This window comes from Vombatus ursinus, unplaced genomic scaffold (genome assembly GCF_900497805.2).
Source record: "Vombatus ursinus unplaced genomic scaffold, bare-nosed wombat genome assembly UNPS02010219.1, whole genome shotgun sequence".
Lineage (NCBI taxonomy): Eukaryota > Metazoa > Chordata > Mammalia > Diprotodontia > Vombatidae > Vombatus > Vombatus ursinus.
This window is the reverse complement of record NW_020949997.1, coordinates 1072689-1093212: the sequence shown is the minus strand read 5'-3', so window position 1 is coordinate 1093212 and position 20524 is coordinate 1072689. Positions and strand designations below refer to the sequence as shown.

General features: G+C 43.5%; 1 protein-coding gene across 1 annotated transcript; it reads right to left on the bottom strand.

Moving 5' to 3' along the window:
* Nucleotides 1-6453: 6453 nt before the first annotated feature.
* On the bottom strand, nt 6454-17978 carry CHMP7 (charged multivesicular body protein 7). The gene is given in 13 exon segments (XM_027853940.1): nt 6454-7895; nt 8156-8335; nt 8889-8949; nt 9235-9333; nt 9757-9876; nt 10109-10157; nt 11599-11732; nt 11845-12030; nt 13758-13929; nt 17233-17464; nt 17467-17707; nt 17710-17775; nt 17778-17978. Coding segments are annotated over 13 exon segments (1692 nt in total). The 5' UTR covers nt 17877-17978; the 3' UTR covers nt 6454-7842.
* Between the last annotated feature and the right edge of the window lie 2546 nt (nt 17979-20524).

Below are 20524 nucleotides of genomic sequence, written 5' to 3'. Positions count from 1 at the left end.
GCCATCGTTGAGACCTGGTTCCTCCCATGACACCAACTCCCTGGCCACCTTTTCCAGTCCTGGATGTACTTTTACTCTTTTTTTTTTTCCCAAGGCAATTGGGGTTAAGTGACTTGCCCAGAGTCACACAGCTAGTAAGTGTCAAGTGTTTGGTCTGAGGCCAGATTTGAACTCAGATCCTCCTGACTTCAGGGCTGGTGCTCTCTCCACTGCGCTACCTAGCTGTCCCAATATACCTTTACTCTTGTTCCTACTGATTCTCTCTCAAACACCCTAACCATTCAGCTTCTCTGCCTACTTACTTCAAACCTCAGCCACACACAAAGTTGGTCATACCCTTGATTTTGCCCTCACCTACAGATGTACCACTTCACGTTCAAGAAATCTGAAATCCCCTTACCCAACTATTGGCTTCCCATCTCTACCTCTGCCTTCCCTTACCAAACCTTGCTTTTTATCCACACTGACCTTTAATCCCTTCATCTCTCAGTTCTCTCCCAGGCCATGACCCCTGCACTAGCCACTCTCCTTTCCACATCTTGACCCCTTGGTGAACCAGTTCAACTCTATACTGTCCTTCTCTTTAGTCCCAGACCCTTTATCATACTGACAATTTCACCCTGAAAAGCCACAGTGTAGATCACTCTGCCACCTGCTGTCTTCACCCCTACATAAATGCTGAAGAATGAAGGTGGACAAAATCACGCTACTGTTCTGACAAAGTCCACTACATATCTATGTTACATTACCTCAACTGGGCCCTCACTGCTGCTAGGCGATCCTACTATGCCTCCCTTATCAATTCACTATCCCACTCTCTTCAGGGATCTTCAAACCTTTTTATCCCTCCTCCAATCTCCCATGGCTCTCCTTACTCCCAGCCTCTCAGCTGAAAACTTTGCCTCATATCTTGTAGAAAAAATGGAGGCCATTTGCCATGAGCTCCCTCTTCTCCCTTCTTCCACATCTCCGGTCACTGAGATGGCCTCTACCATTCTCTCCTCCTTCATCTTGTCTCATGTGATCAAGTGGTTGTCTTCCTTACCAAGACTAATCCTTCTACCTGCACAAGAAATCCCTTTCCAATCTATTTCCTCCAATAGATTGCCCCCTCTGTCATCCCCACTCTCACTTATTTTCAGTCTCTGTCACATGTCTCCTTCCCCACTGCCTGCAAACATGCTCATTTCTCCCTCATTCTCAAAAAACTCTCACTTAATCCTTTCATCCCTGCTAACTATAGTCCTATATCTCTTCTGCCCTAAAGGCCAAACTCCTTGAGAAGGCTGTCTACTTTCTCTCCTCTCACTGTCTTCTTAACTCTCACACAAACAGCTCTCTCCAGTTATCAATGATCTCTTTATTGCCAATGCAATGAATACCCTTTTCTTAATTCTCATCCTCAACTTCTTTGCAGTCTTTGGCAGTATTGATCATTCTCTCCTTGACACTTTCTTCTCTCTAGGTTTTAGCAAAGCACTTTCTCCTGGCTCTTCTATCTGACTGCTCTTCAATCTCCTTTGCGGATCCTCCTCCAGATTACCTTTAACCATAGCTATCCCTACGGGTTGTCCTTGTCCCTCTTTCTCTTCTCTCTCAATATTCACTTGATGAGCCATCTCTTCAGCCCCCATGGATTTATCACCCTTGGGCTGATGATTCCTAAATCTACATCTTTCAGCCACAATTTCTCTGCTTACTTCCCCTTCCAAATGCCTTTCACACATCTCAAACTGGATGTCCAGTAGACATCTTAAACTCAACAGATTCAAAACTGAAATCATTATCTTTCCCCTTAAATCCTCCCCCCTCCAACTTCTCTATTACTGTTGAAGGCAACACCACCCTCCCAATCCCTCAAGCTCACAATTTAGGAGTCACTCTGGATAAGGCCTGTTGATTTTACCTTTGAAATATTTCTTGAAAACACCCCCTTCTCTGCTCTGACACTGCCCCTACTCTGGTGCCGGCCCTCATCACCTCACACCTGGACTGGTGCAGTAGCCTGCTGGCGGGTCTGCCTGCCATAGGTCTCACCCCATTCCAGTCCATCCTCCATTCAGCTGTCAAAGCGATCTTCCTAAAGCACAGGTCTGACCATGTATGTCCCCCTACTACTCAATAAACTCCAATGGCTCCCTATCGCCTCCAGGATCAAATACAAAATCCTCTATTTGGTGTTCAAAGCCCTTCATTAACAGCCCTACCTACCTTCTTACACTTTACTTCTTACACCTTACTCCCCCACCATGTACTCTTCAATCCAGTGGCACAGCAATCTTTGTTATTCCCCAAACAAGACAATGATTTCTTAGCTCCAGGCATTTTGTCTGGCTGTCCCCCAAGCCCATAATGCTCTCCCTCCTCAACTGTGCCTACTGACTTTAAGTCTCAAATAAAATCCCACCTTTTACAGGAAGCCTTTCCCAAGTCTTCTTCATTTATTCATTCCTTTTAATCATTTACTATTTATCCTGTATATAGCTTGTTTGTATTTACTGGTTTGCTCGTTGTCTCCCCCGTTTGATTGTGAGCTCCTCAAGGTCAGGGACTGTCCTTTGCCTCATTTTGTATTAGCACAGTGCCAGGCACATAGTAAACACTTGCTCTCCCCTGGTTCTCCTATCTGACTGTTCCTTCTTAGCCTCTTTTGTTGGATCTTCATCCAGATCATGCCCCCTAATCCTGGGTGACCCCCATGGCTCTGCCCGGGGTCCTCTTCTATTTTCCCTCTGTACTATTTCACTTGGTGATTTCAACAGCAGCTCCATTGGTTTCAACTATCATCTCCACACACATAATTCTCAGATTTGTCCAGCTCTAATTTCTCTCCTGACCTATTGGATACTTCAAACTGGATGATTCATAGACATCTTAAACTCAATCTATCAAAAACTAGTCATTATCTCCCCCCACCCCAACCCTCTCCTTTTCCTAACTTCCTTATTACTGCCAAGGGTACCACCATTCTTCCAGTGACCCAGGCCTGCAATCTGTCATCCTTGACTCTTCACTGTCTATCACCTCACCCCCCTCTCCCCAATATCCAATTGGTTGCCAAGTCCTATTCTTTCTATCTCCACAACATCTCTTGTATATGTCTCCTTCTCTGCTCTGACAGTGCCATCACTCTGTCGCAGGCCCTCATGCCCAGCCTATGCCCGGCCTTATACAATAGCTTGCTAGTTGGTCTTCCTAACGCATCTCTCCCCACTCCATTCCATCCTCCACAGGGCTGTCAAATTGCATGTCTGACCATTTCACCATCCAATTTAGTCAACCCTAGTGGCTCTGTATTGCCTCCAGGATCAAACAGAATTCTGTTTGGCTCTTAAAGCCCTCTCTAACCCTGTTCTTTTCTCTTTCTAGTCTTCTTACTCCATGCACTCCCTATACATACACTGCAATCCAGTGACACTGGCCTCCTTGCTGTTCCTCGGAACTAGATACTCCATCTCCCAATTCTGGGTATTTTCATTCGCTGTCTCCCATGCCTGGAATACTCTCAACTCCACCTCCTAATTCCCCCTACTTCCTTCAAGGCTTAGCTAAAATTCCACCTTCTGCAATGAGTGCTCGCAATCTCCCTTAATGCTAGTGCTTTCCCTTTGCTGATTAATTCCATTTTATCTCATGTGTATATATACATACACACACACACACACACACACACACACACATGTAATTTGTAAAGCTGTTTACATGCTGTCTCCCCCATTACACTTTAAAGTTACTTGAGAACAGGGACTATTTTACCTCCGTTTCTATTCTTAGTGCTTAACACAGTGACCAGAACACAGTAGTTGCTTAATAAATGCTTATAGACTGACAATACAGGCAAGCATAGTGCCTCTACTGATAGAGCACTGAAGTAGGAGTCAAGAAGATCCAGCCTCTTACCAGCTCTGTGACCCTGCACAACTCACTTACCCCCTCTGAGCCTCATTTTCCTCATCTGTAAAATCAATGACTTCTAAGGTCCCAACTAACTCTAAATCTACGATCTTAGCAATTCTGGTGCAATATTCTAGACTCCTAAATAAACATTTCAACCAGATACAAGATTCTTCTATCCCAATTCAAGCCTACTAAATGCTAATCATCTACTCACCTTGAACTATAACATATTCTCTGAGGCTGGAGTTTAAGGCAATCTCAGCCACTGTAGTGTTGTCATGCAGTTGCTGGGAAAAGAACCATATTCCTCCCCAGGAGGAGCTGTCCCATGAGCAAAGGAATTTAAAGCAAATTCTCAACTACTATTTATCATAAACCAAGAAGAACCTTACAAGGGATTGATGAACAGGTTCCAAAGTAATTTAGCTCAGCTGCCTTGTCCATGAGCTGTTATTAGGAGATGGAAACGAGAAGGTAGGAATTAGATAGAGTCAACCCTGGTATGAAATGGAAACTGCATCTACACTCACTCTTCCAAGTAGACCTATTTCTATCTCTGTATCTTGCCAAAACTCCCCTCTCCCTGTCAATTCCACCATTCTCATATCACTCACTATGCTACCTTGATGCTCCTTTAGTAAATATGGCAAAATCACAGCAAATTCATGGGAAAGCCTGAACCATAACCCACATCTCCCAATTCCTGGTTCTCTGTGCCTATAAATTAAAATTTGACTTGGCCATACCTTTCTGCTCTGTACTTGTTTCCTGTCAGTAGAGGAGAGATAGAGATTGTATCAGGGAGGGGCTCTTAGCCAGGAGTCCATGATTTCTTTTTTTACTTTGATAACTATGTCAATATAATTGGTTTCCTTTGTAATGCTAGGTATTTTATTTCACACATTTAAAGACATTATTCTGAGAAGTCCATAAGCTTCACCAGATTTCACCAGACCAAAGAGGGTCCACGACACCAAGAAAGGCTTAAGAACCCCTGAACTAGAGATACTCTAAGACTGATTTCAGCTCCACGTCTTACTGATTCTACTTTTTCAACATCTGTCCCGCGCACTCCCTTCTCTACGCTCACCCAGACAGACACAGCCTGATAACTGGTCTCTGTTCCTCAAATCTCTCCCTTCTCTACACAACTGCTGAAGTGAGATCCCTGAAGCACAGAGTCTGATCAGCCACTCCCCTGATCAGAAACCTTCTAGGATGTGCCTGGCATTCAAAGTCCTCAAGGTCTCCTTTAGCAATTGATCACACCCTGTCTTCTGACCTTTTCTGTGCTGTGTAGAATCTTCAACTTAGCCTTAGTTTATACCTGGTCTCTCCAACTACAATGAATTTCATCGAGGGCAAGGAACATGTTTTGGACTCCTTTGGTCTCCACCTAACAGATCTGGGCACACATTAGATTCTGACTAAGTGATGTGAAAACAAAATCATTCATTCAAGAAGCATCATGCTATATCCATTAGGCTATGCTATAGTGATGCAAAGACAAAATAGAAAGAATTTTAAATGGCAGCTGGCAATAGAAAAGAACAATTATTATTGAATGCAAAAAACCCAAAGAATTCTAGGGAGCTGCTCAGAGAAAGACAACTCCTCCCTTGAGGGAATGTCAGTTCTATCACCTACCTGAATTATTACATTAGCCTTTCTAACACATCCTAACACTTCCATTGTCTCCCCTTCTGTTCTTTATACTTATACTCTGTTGGTCACTTCACTCTTCTTATAAAAAATCTTATTGATTTCCTATTGCTACACACACAAAAGTTTCAAACAACTTAGTCAGGTCGTCAAGGTCTCCCACAATCTGGCAACACCCTACCTTTTGAGCTTTGTCTCACATTACTCCTCTTTATCTGTTATATTCCTACCAGACTACACAAGTCTCTGCCCTCCTGAACACATTTTGTGTTCATGCCTCCATCCATGCCTTTGTTCAGGCTGTTCTGAAATACCTCACCTCCCTCCAAAGGGTGGATTTTTAAAATTCTTTAAAGACCAACTCAAATGCCACCTCGTCCATGAAGTCCTCCCTGAACCCACTGGTTAACTGTCTTTTCCTTAGGACCTCACACAGCATGTTGTTTTGCCACTTCTGAATGTACCTGACACACAAACATGAGCCTTCTGCATAATCTATAAGGCCTTTTTTCATTTAACACCAAATCACATTTTCAGCCATCCTCCCTAAGACTAACTTCATACTGAAGTTACTGAATGCTGTTTGGTTGGATTTTTTAATACACTATAGCAGTCTGTGTTGGCTGTTATTGCTTGGGCCCCCTATGACATTTTAAGGTCCTCAAGAGAAGGGTCTTTTCTTATCTAAACTTTGTATCTCAATAGCACTTAGTGCACTGCACACAGTAGGTGGTTAATAAATGGTGCCATGTGCCAGGATACTTCTGGGGCTTGTCTTTTAGGCTGCCTATCACTGTCCAGGACTGGCCTAACAGACATTAAGTTAAACAGAGCACAAACTAGACAGCATGGAGCAGTAACCCAAAGGAAAAACAGAGCCAGAGTGGACAATGATTTCTTTTTTCTTTTAATTATGTACCAGATAGAAAAGGGGAAAAAATAGTGATTGTTTCTCTTCACCCCCAACACTTCTATTTATCAAGGTGGAACGGGACAGAAATTTGTTGACCATGAGTCTTGCTCCTGCCCTGGAGTAAGTTCCTTCTTTCCCTCTGTTCCATATCACTTTGGGGGCCAGAGCAAATAGCTTAGGCAGAAATACTTGTGCTTCTGCAGCCACAGTGGCAACGTAGCCGCCATCTTCTCTTCTCCAGACTACTGTTTCACCCAACTCCTGCTCTGTCCCCAATTGACCAAAGGGCAGAGACAGAAGCAAGAATATGGTAGCCTCAAGCGGCAACAATAGGTAGTGTGTGTTCTGACAAATAAATAGAATGTGGGAGGCATATACCAATATGGCAGAAGGGCAAACCCTTCTGCTTCTATTGCACAAATTGGCTCAGATTCCCCTACCCTTAGCAGTGGTCTATCTGCAAAAGAAAATTCTTCTGAAACTTGAGCAAAGAACTCACTCTTGTTTTACAGGCTCACAGAAGAGAGATTTTGTTGAGTAGTGTGTTCAGTGTCTTCTGACCATACCCCAACAAAGGCAGAGCAAGGGGGCAGCCTCTTGCTTTAAAAGAGGTGGGACCTGGCCATCCACAATCCACATAGGATGGCTCCACAATCACCTAGGTCTCACCACCCCAAGTTCAAAGGCCAAGAAGAATTCTCTCCCCCTCTGCACAAAATGAAATGGGAGTCAATGAGAGCCAGAGGTGCCACCACCTTGAATTACTCAAGGGTGACCATTTTTGAGCCTAAAAAACTTGATGCAATGATAATAAAGAGCAGAAACTTTTGCACTGTTTGTTTTCTCCTTGAAGAAGCAGCAGTTAAGTCCCCTTGAATAAAACTTGTCTGATTCTCCTCACCAGTGAAAATGGAAATGGGTAGGAATAAGTTGTTTACTTAAGTAAACTTATAAACACCTACGGGTAAAGATGACAAGTCCCTCTAACCAACGGGAGAAAAACTGTCTGCAATCTCTCACCTTTGTTGGTTGGAACAAAATTCTAGTGGGAGCTGGTGGGTGAAGACAAACATAACTGGGCCAAAGTCAAGGATTGCAGGCTATATGGAACAATAGGTCAAACACAGGACATCATAGATTGTGGCACTATAAAGATGAGAAGACAGACAGGTCCATGACACCAGCTAGGAGCAAGCCTTTGGAGCATAACTTCCAGAAATTACTTCTGTCCTGTAGTAACTGGTAGTATCCAGCTAAATGGAGTAGTCTTTCTTCCCCATCCCATCAAATTCTGAGAGTTTTTCAATTAAATAACTATGTACAAACACACACGCCTGATATCTCCTTAATGTAGAAGTCCTGGGATAGCATTAGAGAGTGGGTTCCAGCTGTCTTTTGGAGGATTCATGGCTTGGAAGCAAACCTGCAGAGGAGAGAGAAAGGTTGAGCAATACAAGACAGACCGGAACCTAAGACAGAGGAGAACCCAGAAACTGAACCCTAGTCTTTGGGAAACATGTGACACAGATGACTGAACTCCAACCCACTATGCTTTTGACTGCCTCGGTGCCTCTACATCCTAGATAAGCTGAGAACAAGGACTAGGATCCACCAACTCAGCACCCACATGGCTAGCTATGGTGCAAAATTCCACCAGCAGCCCTTTCTTAATTATGTCCATACCTCCTTCTGACAGGGACAGTTTCTCCAGCTCAGCTTCTAGCTCAGCATCTGAAATGCTGGGATTAGGCACATTGGTGGAGAAGAATGGCTTGTGGGGAGTATCAGGCAGATGCAGAGGTTCTTTGGTGGTGTCCTGGAGGAGAATGTCCAGTTCCTTCTCCAGTTCCTCGCTGTCACTATCTGGAGAGAAAACAAGGCGAGAAGCACATAAAACCCCATGCGGGGAAAACAATCAAGACCCAATACTAGCAGATAACAAACAATGACTAAGTCTCTAAAGCTGGGTATACACTGCAGCTGAAGGTGGAATGGCTACTTTTATGGAATCACTTGAGAAAAGGGGCACTCTCAAAAGGTGCTTCCTCTTCTGTCTCCACAAAAATACATGCAAAGTGGTAGGGCCTCTCTCCTAACCCCGGGGAATATCCCTCATCTTTTATGCTATTTAAGGGGGGTGCAATTCCCCCAATAAGAAACAAAACCCCTTATCATATCCCCATATCCAAAGAGCTGATTGAGATGCAAAAGGTGCCTTAAATCAGAATGGAAGTGGGTGCATGAAGGAACATGTCATTTCCTACGGCAGCTTCCATGTCAAAAGTGTTGGGTACAGGAGGGGCTCTGAATAAAGTCCTGTCTGCTGCCACATGTGGCAGCATTTGGCCAGAAAATGTGGCCAGATGAAGAAGGAGAATTCCTCTTAAGGTATGGGAACATCTTTTTGACAACTCACCTAAGCCATTTATCCCCACCCCAGCCAGAGTCTGAGAAACTTCATCCTGGGTATCACAGAGCTGTAAGAGAAATAAGTGTGATCCTGGGCCAGAGTGTTTCTAAGTAGTATAAAATGTGGAAGGGGCAAAGGAAATGGCAAATACTCAGAAATGGAAACAGAAAATCCAAGTAGGACCCCCAATAACAAAATAACAAGGTCAAATAACCTTCTGCACACAAGTTCAAACAAAAGAAGGAGGTTTTCTCCACTTAGACTGCTCACACAAAATCAAATCTGACAGCCCAGTGTGAGGACAACACACCCAGTATCTTCCTATCATCTCTGTTCCCAGTCCATTCTATACCTCCTGGATCTGGTCCACCAGACTCTCTGCTTTCTCCACTGTGATGTCCTTCATGGAAAGTTTGAGGGCCCCTACACCAGCCTGATAGGCATTAAAAACCTAAAAGGAAAGTAGAAGTATTAGTACAGATGAAGAATATCTGCAAAAACAAACACTATTGTTTTTAGCTTCTTGAAATCTCTATATCCTCACGTCAACTTGGCCTTTCAGAACTGCTAATCAGGAAAGACTAGAGGCCTGCTACAAAGAAAGAACCCTGATCAAGCAAAAAAAAGGAGAGGGTGAATAGGTAGCAAAGAGGAAGCAGCAGATTGGAAAAGCAGAGTTGAGAATGAGTATTGCAGTAATGAAGGACATTCCTTGGACCTTCAACAAGCAAAGGAGCTAATCACATTTTGTACAGGATAACGAGAGCAAATCTAATGTATAAGAGGAAAATTACAGAGTAGTAAAAACACCAGCAAAGGCAAATAGTAACAATGAGCTCAACTAATTTTGTTATCCCTGGTGCAAGTGGATTACCATTTGATCTGTTTGGGAAGCATAGATCCGATCCAGAATGCCTTGCACTGTGTCCAGTTTGGCATGTAGTGCCTCAATGCGCTTCTCCGTCCTCTGCTTAGACTTGAGATGCCTTAGTGCCTAAAAGAGCAAGGGGAAATGTGGTCAGAATCTCAGTCAAACCATAATACTAGGCAGTGAGGCAAGAGAACAGGGCAGTAGCCCTACTAGGAGACTTAAGACTTTCCAATTCTCTACACATATTCTTACTCCAAAGGTATGTAGTGGTGCTGAAGCCATCTTCATCTCTTGTTCCCATCTTGGCTGCTAAATGTGACAGTACAGAGTTGGTGGGAGGAAAGAAGACACTCACCAGTTGCTTCTTTCCAGCTCGGCACGCTTGTCGGGCATCTTCTTTACATCTGTGAAACAGAAGGGCAGATTGAGGATATTTGATCTAGGGTAGGAAGAAGTTCTAGCACAGAGGAAGAGGCAGAGCCCTAAAAAAAGAGAAAGTCAGTCAAGAGGGCAGCTAGGTGGCACACTGGATAGAGTTCGAGGCCTGGAGTCAAGGAAGACTCATCTTCTTGAGTTTAAATTTGGCCTTAGACATTTACTATATATCTCTGAGCAAGTCACTTCACCCTGTTTGCCTCAGTTTCCTCATGTATAAAATGAGTTAGAGAAGGAAATGCCAAACCACTCCAATATCTTTGCCAAGAAAACCCCAAATGGAGTCACAAAGAGGCAGATATGACTGAAACAACTTAACAACAGTCAAGCAGGAAAAAAATGGCAAGGGATATTGAGCCAGATCCCATTCTACCGACTGATTAAAATAATGAATCATTACACTTACATTATAGCACAGCTCTAAAATGGAAGTATAGGATATCTTAGAAAACTCGGTCTGGGTGAGGCAGGGCAAAGTTTTGAAAATCCTTGAAAGACAAACTCCTGACTTGGAAGTTGGAGGTACTACATGGAAGTTCTCTCCCTCCAAATTAACTGTCACCAATTTACCTTTTTATGCACTGCCACAAATTGACTGGTTGGTAATAAAACCAGGAATTCCCCTCTCAGAGCTAACAACCACCAAGCACAAATACCATCCCAAGGCTCCCAACTCAACACGAAAAATATTCCATTTATTTCAAGGGGCCAAAAGAAGACTAAAGAAGAAAACAGAAACAACAGATATTAACAAATTAAGGAAACACTCTCAACCTCAGAGAGCCCAAAAACGGCATCCACAAACTGGCTAATCCAAATGCCTATTTATAACCTTTCATCCTGCCACCCTCAGCTAATTCCTGCTTAAGGACTTTAGAAAGGCAAACCCATGCTATTTGAACTTAATCTGTACAGACCACCAGGTCTGGCATTACTCATTAGATATGCGTAATATATAATATAATATAATTAATTAATATATAAGCATAATTAATATGTAAATGTATTAATATATAAATATAATAATATAATAAAAAACTCACTATATGCATTTTTGAGTACTGTTTTACTAGCCCACTGCTTCCTCCATCTCCTACCCCATAGAATTCAGAAGACCAAGCTTCAACTCCCACCACCACTGGTGCCACTGGGAATATCCCTTTCTCTCTGGTTGAGTCTTCTCCCTTCAGTGAAATAGATAGAATCCCACTTCCTAAGACTACACCTACAGCTCCTCAGCAAAGCAGAAAGGCTGATAGTATCATTTCACCAGGAGTAACCTCACATATCTACAGAAAAAGACAATGGGAAAGAGAGGAACCTACAAAGAAAACATCATGACCCCAAGTGCTCTTGAGAGCTGTGATGACTAGTCAAGGCAGGGAGGGTTCAGTTGGAGGACGAAGTTACCTCTCTGCTTCCTGGGACAGGGACTCCACCTTCCGTGAGAGCAGCCGTTCACTCTGCATCAACTGGTACACCCCCACATCTACATCATTTACTGGGGAGACCTTGGCATGTAGCCCTCTGGCAAATTTCACAATCTGTGGGAGAAGAACAAATTACTCCTGCTCTGAAAAAAATTCACACAGAAAAACTGATGGCAAGATTACCAGATATTGAATAGATATTTATAGAAATTCCATTATTCAATACCTTCTCACCATTCTGCTCTAAAACAGTGACTCTCTTCTCTTTCTGCAGCTGGAGCAACACCAAATAGAAGGTTCGCTCATCTGGGCAGGAACTAGCACAGAGGGTGCTCAACTCTGACAAGGCCACCACAGGATGAGAGGAGATTGGAGAGTTCTGATACAGACGATAGACATCCTCTGCTTTTTCCTACAAGAGAAGAAAGGAGCTTATACTCAGTGTCTAGGTATAGAGGCTAAAAAGCGCTGACTTTTCTTTTGTAAAACTAGACCCATAATTGTCCAGATGAGCCCAACTTCTTCATTTAAAGTGGAATTTTTTCTTAAAAGTTTTGCTTTTAAAAAATTTGGAAGAAATTTAACTAAAATGTCTATAATGAGGCAGCCTAATCTAATAAATCAAAATCAGCCCTCCAAGTCTATACAATTTAACTATGTACTGAGAACCCATTTATTGCCTATCTTCCAGTTTTTACTGACTTCAAACAAGTCTTTTGCCTCCACTATATCAATGTTTCCCCTATTGGTAAAATGAAGCCATTTAATCAGTGGGCTGGAATTAAGACACCTGTATGTTAATCCTGGTTCCGCCACTAATGAGCTACAGGACCTTGGTTAATTCACACCTCTTTGCATCTAATTTACAATGTATAGAATCAGGGCATTGAACCAAATCATCCTTAAAGTCCTGTCAGTTCAAAAAATGCTATGAAAATAGAAATAATAAACCCTTGCCCCTCTCTTTTCAACCAGAGGATTTTATATGTAAGTTAATTACTAGGGCTAAAAAGAACTAGGTTTGTATCCCAAAGAAATCAAAGAAAAAGGAAAAAGTCCTACCTATACAAAAATATTTATATTCAGTCTCCAATTCTTTGCCACCACAAAAAGAGCTGCTATAATTTCTGTATATCATATATCACAGCCCATCAAGTGGGGAACGGCTGAACAAGCTGTGATATATGATTGTGATGAAATACCATTGTGCTAAAAGAAATGATGAGGATGGTTTTAGAAAAACCTGGAAAGACTTGTACGAACTAATGCAAAGTGAAGTGAGCAGAACCAGGATATCATTGTACACAACAAGGGCAACATTGTACAATGACCAACTTCGAATGACTCAGCTATTTATTCTCAGCAATACAATGACACAAGACAATTCTTAAGAACTTACAATGAAAAATGTTGTCTGCCTCCAGGGAAAGAATGGTTGGGAGTCTAGATGCAGAGAAAAGCCTACTTTTTTAACTTTATTTGTTTTTCTTTTTTTGGTCTGTGTTCTCTTTCCCAACATGGCTGATATGGAAATATGTTTTGCATGACTACACGTGTATAATCTGTGTCAAAGTGTTTTCCTTCTCAAAGAGGGGGAAGGGAATTCAGAACTAAAAAATTATAAAAAATGAATGTTAAAAATTAAATAAAAATATTCTTTAAAATATAAAGGTACAAGAAAAGTAAATGAAATGACATTGTATAATGATTTGGGGAAATATAACTTTAACTCCTAAGAAATCAGACCATCTTTTTCCCTGGACAGAATGATGACTTTCTTAGTTCTCAGATAACCTAGGTATGAATTTTGTCAATAAATCTCAGACCATAAGAATTTCCTAAACTTCAGTTCATTTTTTGTCCCTTTAAACCCCAGAAAACAAATTTGTGCATCCATGATTTAGTCTTGAGACAAAGGGTTTTCCTTAAAGCATTGAAGAATGTGTAATAAGTAACAAATGAACATTATAACATTCCATAAGAATTCTACCTTACCCATAGATATTATGTGGCAGGCTGGGAGTATACAAAAAAACTTAATCAAGTAATTAACTCTGTCTCTGCATTAAACGGTAAAGTCCTTCCTTTTAAAAAAAAGGAAAACGCATCCCTGGCCTGTTTGTACCCAAATGCACTTACCTTAAGCAGCTCCACAGCCACCAGCACCTCTTCAGCAGGGACCTTGTTGTCCCCCAGCACATTAGAAAGAGTCCATTTGAGAGGCTTCAACAGGAAGACACCTACTCCCCATGAAATCCAGCTGCTGTCCACACTGGCCATGAAATCTGATTCCCGTTGTAGCTCCCCTCGGCTCCAAGAACAGAAGGACAAAGTCACGTCAGCCAGGGTGTACTAGATGGTTTCAGCCAGTGTCCCCAAACAATAGCCATCAAACCAGTCAAAAAACAGAGACAAGAAGAGCTATGGAGCCCATGCTGTGGTATGAAAAGTACCGGGGGGGGGGGGGGGGGGAATAAAATGATAAATAAGACATAGTCATGGAGTTCAGCTTGTCTAGGGCAGTAGTATCAAATTCAAATAAAAACAGATCCACGTGGGCCCCATACTGATTTAACCTTATCTACATTGTATCATGTTTTCACTTATTTAGTTAAATATTTCCCGATTACAATTTAATCTGGTTAGGGATTGCACTTGAGTTTTGTAGGCACCTGCAAAAGAGTCTGACACCTCTGGTCAGAGGACATTCTACAGTATTTACCCTAGAGTGAACCACTACTGACACAGCGAAGCAGTGAGGAGCACTGGAAGACTAACAACCACTCGAGAGGGGACCATGGCTTAAAGAAAGAGCAGAAGTTGATTACCTGACCCTACTGCACTGGCTAAATTAAATCATGAAATTGGCTAACAGTGGCTTTTCCCACAACTGTCTCAGCTCTCCATTACAGTCATGATCTAAAGCACACTCCACAACAGAAGAGGAAAAAAAAAGGCACAAAAAGATTTATGAAGTCCCATCAGTTACAACGTGGAGTATGGGGAGGGAACGAATATAAAAAGGGAAGACTTCCAACTGCCAAAGAATAGGTATGTCCAACCCATCTAGTTTTTCCTCAGGAAGTGCATCATAGTGTTCTTAATTTCAGACACTTGCCTCCACACACAAGCCCCTAAGGACTGTCCCCTCAGCACACACAAATGACTGATGCCACTTCCCAGATTACAAGACATCTCAACAAAAGGATCATTAGGATTTGACAAATATGCTCTGGATCTGCGAACCAGTCTCCAAATTTAGGAACTATACTAATTTTTCAGTTTCTACAGGAAAAAAGTGAAAGAGAAAGACAGTATGTAAGAGTAGAACACTGGATCTCAAGCTAAGGTTAAACTCAAATGAGATTCACCCATGTTTTCTGGAAAATCAAATGAGAAGAAAAGCATTGGTAGCCGAGGGTTACTCCCTCATCCCCATCCTTCCCTTTCCTCTTCCCAGCCTCAAACAGGGAATGAAGCCAAACCCAACCCGCATCAGATGCACTGGTGGCTAACAAACTCAGAGTCCCCAGGTGGGTCCCCATAAATGCCCAGATCAAATGGCACTATCTAGTACTAGAGATATCTTGTCATATCAAGAAAGTAAAACATGAATGCCTTTTCTGTACTTTGGTAAAGACTGAATAGAAACTACTGGGGGCCATGGTGGCCAACCATTCTGGTTGTCCACACTGGCTTATGCTTGACTTGCCATGGTCAGGATATAAAACCATAGACTTAAAGGTGGAAGAGGCTTTGGAGGCCACTGAGTTCAACCTCCTCATTTTACAGATGAGGAAACTGAGGGTCAGACAGGTTAAGTGACTTGCCCAGGATCACAAAGGTACTAAGGCAGGATCTGAATCCAGGTCTTCCTGATTCCAAATTCAGTGCCCTATCCATTATGCTGTGTTATCTCCCAAGCTAGAAGGAACATATAGGTATTTTTTATTCCTTTAGGAGTAGGAGGATATCTACATTCTTCTCCCTAAGGATGCTATCTCCCAGGGATAGGACCAAAGTTATGACTCCTCAATTTGAATCTCCTTAGTTCAACAGCTCTCTTATCTACTCCCATTGCCACCACTTCAGTTCTGACCCCTTTAAAGTTCACTTCAATTACTGCAAGAGTCTCTCAGTCAATCTTCCTTCCCCAGGGTCCCCAATTAATGAATTTCTAATACTATTTCAAGGCCTAACTCTAATTCTACCAGTTCCATGTAGTCTTCCAAAATGAGCTCACTTCTTATCTGATCTCATAGCACTTTATACTCCTCTTATGCAAGATAGCTTAACCTTTGATATGGTTACTAGACTGAGTTACTTGACAGCAGAGACCAGGTTTCACTTATCTTTTTATTTCCTCCAGTGCTTACTTAGTACAGGGTCCTGGAAAAAGCAGGCACTAAATAAATGTTTCAATTCCATTTGTACCAGCAAGGAGGAGACCCTCTTCTCCAGGTGATTTCAAATTTTGAGGCCTCAAGCAAAATTCTACAAAAGGAATACCTTAAATAATCATATTGACTATGCCTACTGGAGAAGGATGGGAGTTGTAAAGGTGTTTTCCTAACCCCTGAAGCCCAAGACTCCTCTTATTTGCCTCTCATGCCTCAAGTTTTCCCCAGCCCATCCTTCCTTTCTCCAAGAAGCCCTAACCAATTCAGCTGAACAAACACTTATTAAATGTCTACTGTGTTCAGTGCACTGAAGAGATACGGAGTTCATGTAAAATACATAAAAACTATCTTCTCTTATGAAGCTTAGTCTGGTAAAATGTGACATAGCTTGTCAACAAATATTTATTAAGTAAATATATGCCAAGCACTCTACTAAAAGCTGGGGATACAAAGAAAGGTAAAACCCGACCCCCTGCCCTCAAACTTCCATTCTAATGGTGGAGACAATATGAAAGTAACTAGGCCTATGCAAAATTATAAACAGGGAAAGGGGGGGTGGCGTAATATGGGTTTCCAGCAAAAAGGTTCAGAGGGAAGTCTTGAAGGCAGCAAGGGAAACTGAGATGTGAAGGTGAGGATAGCGAGCATTCCCAGGGCAAAGAAAAAGAGATGGGAAATGTGTTATGTGTATATGGGACAGTAAGTAGGCCAGAGATGAGCAAGAGTGGAAAGGTAAACGAGGGCAATGCATAATAATAATAGCTCCTATTTATACAGCCAACTGTCTCTCTTGCTCCTTACAACAACCCCATTTTGTATAGTTAAGTGCCTTACAAAGTTGAGTTGCAAAACGAAATGCCATGAGGTTTTTGGGGGGCAGAGGGGTTAGGGAAGGCCTTCCAGAAGAGGTAGGTCTTAAATGATAACAGCAACTCAAGAAGAACCCCACCACAGACACCCTAAGTCTGTGCCTAAGTATGGCACAGTCGGATTTAGAATCACAAGACGTGGGTTCAAATCTTGGCTCTGGCACCTGTGTGACTAGATGCAAGCCCCTCCAACCTCTCTGGGCCTCAGTTTCCTCATCTGTAAAACGGGAAGGGGAACACTAATCTGCTCCTAAGTGTCCCTCCCCTTCAGCCCAGAGGGGGAGGGGAGTGTCGCCCTGGCCCCGCCCCCAGCTCAGGAAGGCCCGCCCCCGCCCCACCCCTCACCGGAGCAGGTCCTGGAGCACCGTGGCCAACCCGAGCGGGACGCTCCCCTTGCGCTGGAAGGCCTCCTGAAGGTCGCGCAGGCGCAGACGCACCGCCCCCTGGCGGCGACTGTGGCTCAGCACCAGCGGCGCCCAGAAGCCCATCTTGCTATCCCAGTCGGTGCTGTTCACCTCCCGACTCCTCTTGAAGGCGGAGAACAGGAAGGACATCCGTTCTTCATCTTCCTCCCACTCGGGGGGCAGCAGCCCCGCCGGGTCCCCCCCGGCTGGGGCCTCGGACTCCTGCCCCGGGGACCACATCGGAACCCCTGTCCCGCCGAGGCTGCGGACACAGCCCTGGACCTGGTCCCCTTCCGCCCTAGTCCCCTCCCGGCTTCCGTTCTTCCACCTCCTCTTCCGTCATCGCCGTCGCCACCGCCCCGGATGAAATAAGTCCCAGACGTCCTCACTGCGCATAAGCCAAATCCTTCTTTTTTTCCGCCTAGTCTTGGGGACTGACAGGGCGCCTGCGCCACCCCCTTGTGGCCTTTGTGGTGGAAAAAAAATCCTAATGCATGCGTGGTTGAGGAGGATCGCGAGGCATTGTTGCAACCATAGAGTCTTTAGAGCAATAGAGTGGCAAACCGTTACGTCACCTATTCACATGCACACTTTCTCTCCCGAAAGTGGAACCGGCGCATGCCCACGTAAAGGTCCCCACAACAACTCCTCCCGGATATGTCGATTCCCTCGCCAGGCCCCCACCAAAGCCCTTGCGGACTAGCCCTAATTCCTGTTAGATTTCCGCATCTTCCCGCCCCGGTGACGTCACAGGGAGCCCTCCCAGTCGGCCCGCGCACCAGGCGCGTGCACCTGCTGGCGGCTGGGCCTGATCCCGCGTCACGACGTGGGCGTGCCTCTCGCTGCCACCCCTCGAGCGCCCCTGGAGGGGTCCGGGGAGAGCGCGCGGTCGGCACCCCGCTGTGCCCTAGGCGTCTAGATCGAGCTGTTGTCTAGCCTTTCTCCCTGGGAGAATATGTGCTTCTTGAGGGCAGGGCATGGCCCGTGACTCGCCCACAACCAGGGGTACCATGAATGCGCGTTGATTAGCTGTAAAAGACAGCCGATGTCGCCGGTGTCCGCTAAAAGCCCAACATCTTGAGGAGCTGACACTTTTTTTATTTTTGTTTTCCTTTTTTTTGAGTTGAGGTCCCGTTCCTCAGTAGGGTTGGTGATCAAAGGATAGAAAGTGGCCGTTCCAGAAATCAATCAACAAGAGTTTATTAAACCTAAACTTGTGCACAACTCTGGGTGCTCAGGAAGCTTACGTTCTAAAGGGGGGTGTCCAATCGCGTCTTGGCAGAGATACTGGAGTGGTTTGCCATTTCCTTCTCCAGCTCATTTTACAGCTGGGGAAACTGAGGCAAACAGGGTTAAGTGACTCGCCCAGGGTCACACAGCCACTATGTTTCCGAGGTCACATTTGAACTCGGGTCTTCCTGCTTCCAGACCGGAACTGTGTTCACTGCGCCACCTGACTTCCCCCCAGACTGGGGGGGAGGGGGGGGGGGGAGCAGAAGTAAGAAAAAACAAGACACATTCAGAGTAAGTTACACAGTAACTAGAGGAGAATACCCTAGCTGGGCGTGGGGGGGAGGGGGAAAGCCTGGGGGAGAACGGGAAAACAAATTAGCAACGTCACAGGAAATATGGTTCAAATTCTAAAAATATAAGGAATGCAAATTAAAACAACTGAGGTGTTAACAAAGACGATTTGAAAATTATAAAATTGAATGTTGGCAATGCTGTGTATTAACACTGGTGGAGATGTAAATTAAGTACTTTTTGGAAAACAATTAACAATCAGGCCTAAAAAAAAACCTCATTATCTACCATTCCTAAACCTGCCTCTTGTCCAAACTTTTCAGTTGAGAGTACCATCATTTTCAGTCACCCAACTTGGCAACCTCTCCCTTACCCTAATCTCCCCCTATCCATTCAGTAGCCAAGTCTTGGTTCTGTCCAGGGTTGTGCTGGTAAAGATTGAACAAGAAGCTCTCCCCCAAAAAGGTATTCACAAAACACTTTTAAGTCTGATCTACATTGACATTTTTTCTCCACCACTTTTTAAAAGTCTGGACAATCAACAAACAAACCAAGCACTAATTTGTGGCATTTGCCAATTTCCAAGGTATCAATGCTCGTTCTGAAATATTAACAAATGGCTCTATTGAGGAGTCCTGTCAAGTCTGCCTCTAAGACCTCTCTCCGGTCTGTTCTCTTCTCACCACTAGCACAACCACCAACATAGTTCAGGCCTTCATCATCTCTCACCTAGATTGCAATAATTTACTAGTTGAATTAATTGGGTCTAGTCTTATCACCCTCCAATCCATCTTCTCCACACAGCTGCCACTGTGGGGAAAAGATATTGTAAGTCAGAGAGGGAGTTTTGGACAGTACTCTCCCATATTCTGTGATATAGCCAGCTAGTACTCCTTCTGTTCCTCACATAGGACACTCCCATTAGGACTAATTTCTCATTAGTGCCTAAAATGCCTTATAGACCCCCTCTGTTCCTTTAAGATGAATCCCAGGTAACATCTTTGCATGAAGCCTTCCCTAATCCTCCTCCCCCCCAACTCCTAGTAGCCTCCCTCTCAAACTATCTTGTATTGAATGAACCTCTTGTTGTTCAGTAGTTTTTCAGTCATGTGACCCCATTTGGGTTTTGTTTTGGGTTTTTTTGGTAAAGATACTGGAGTGGTTTGCTGTTTCCTTCTCCTGCTCATTTTACAGGTAAGGAACTGAGGCAAACAGGATTAAGTTTGACATGGCCAGGGTCAAACAGCTAGTAAGTGTCTAAGGCTGCATTTGAACTCAGATCTTTCCAAATATAAGCCAGTGTTCTATATACTACGCCACCTTTATTTTATATAATTGTATATGTTAACTTTATGCTTTATACTTTTTAATATTGGGAATTTCTCTCACTGGAATATAAACTCGTTGCAACCAGGGATTATTTCATTCTTTGTAATATTTCCAATGCTTTGCACAATACCTAACTTAATAAATACCACTGATTAATAATAGTTTATAGTAACTGCCTAGGACCTCTGGAGTTCTATTCTAACTGCTTCCTGGTAAAGAATAGAAACAGAGTAGTAATAGCTATTGACTAATTATAGTCATAAATTAGAATAAGTTTTCCCACATTAATAATCTTATAAATAGCAGTTGGGTCCTACAATATTATTAGTACATATGAATTACTCCTACTACATGTTTCATTAACACATATATTACCAGAA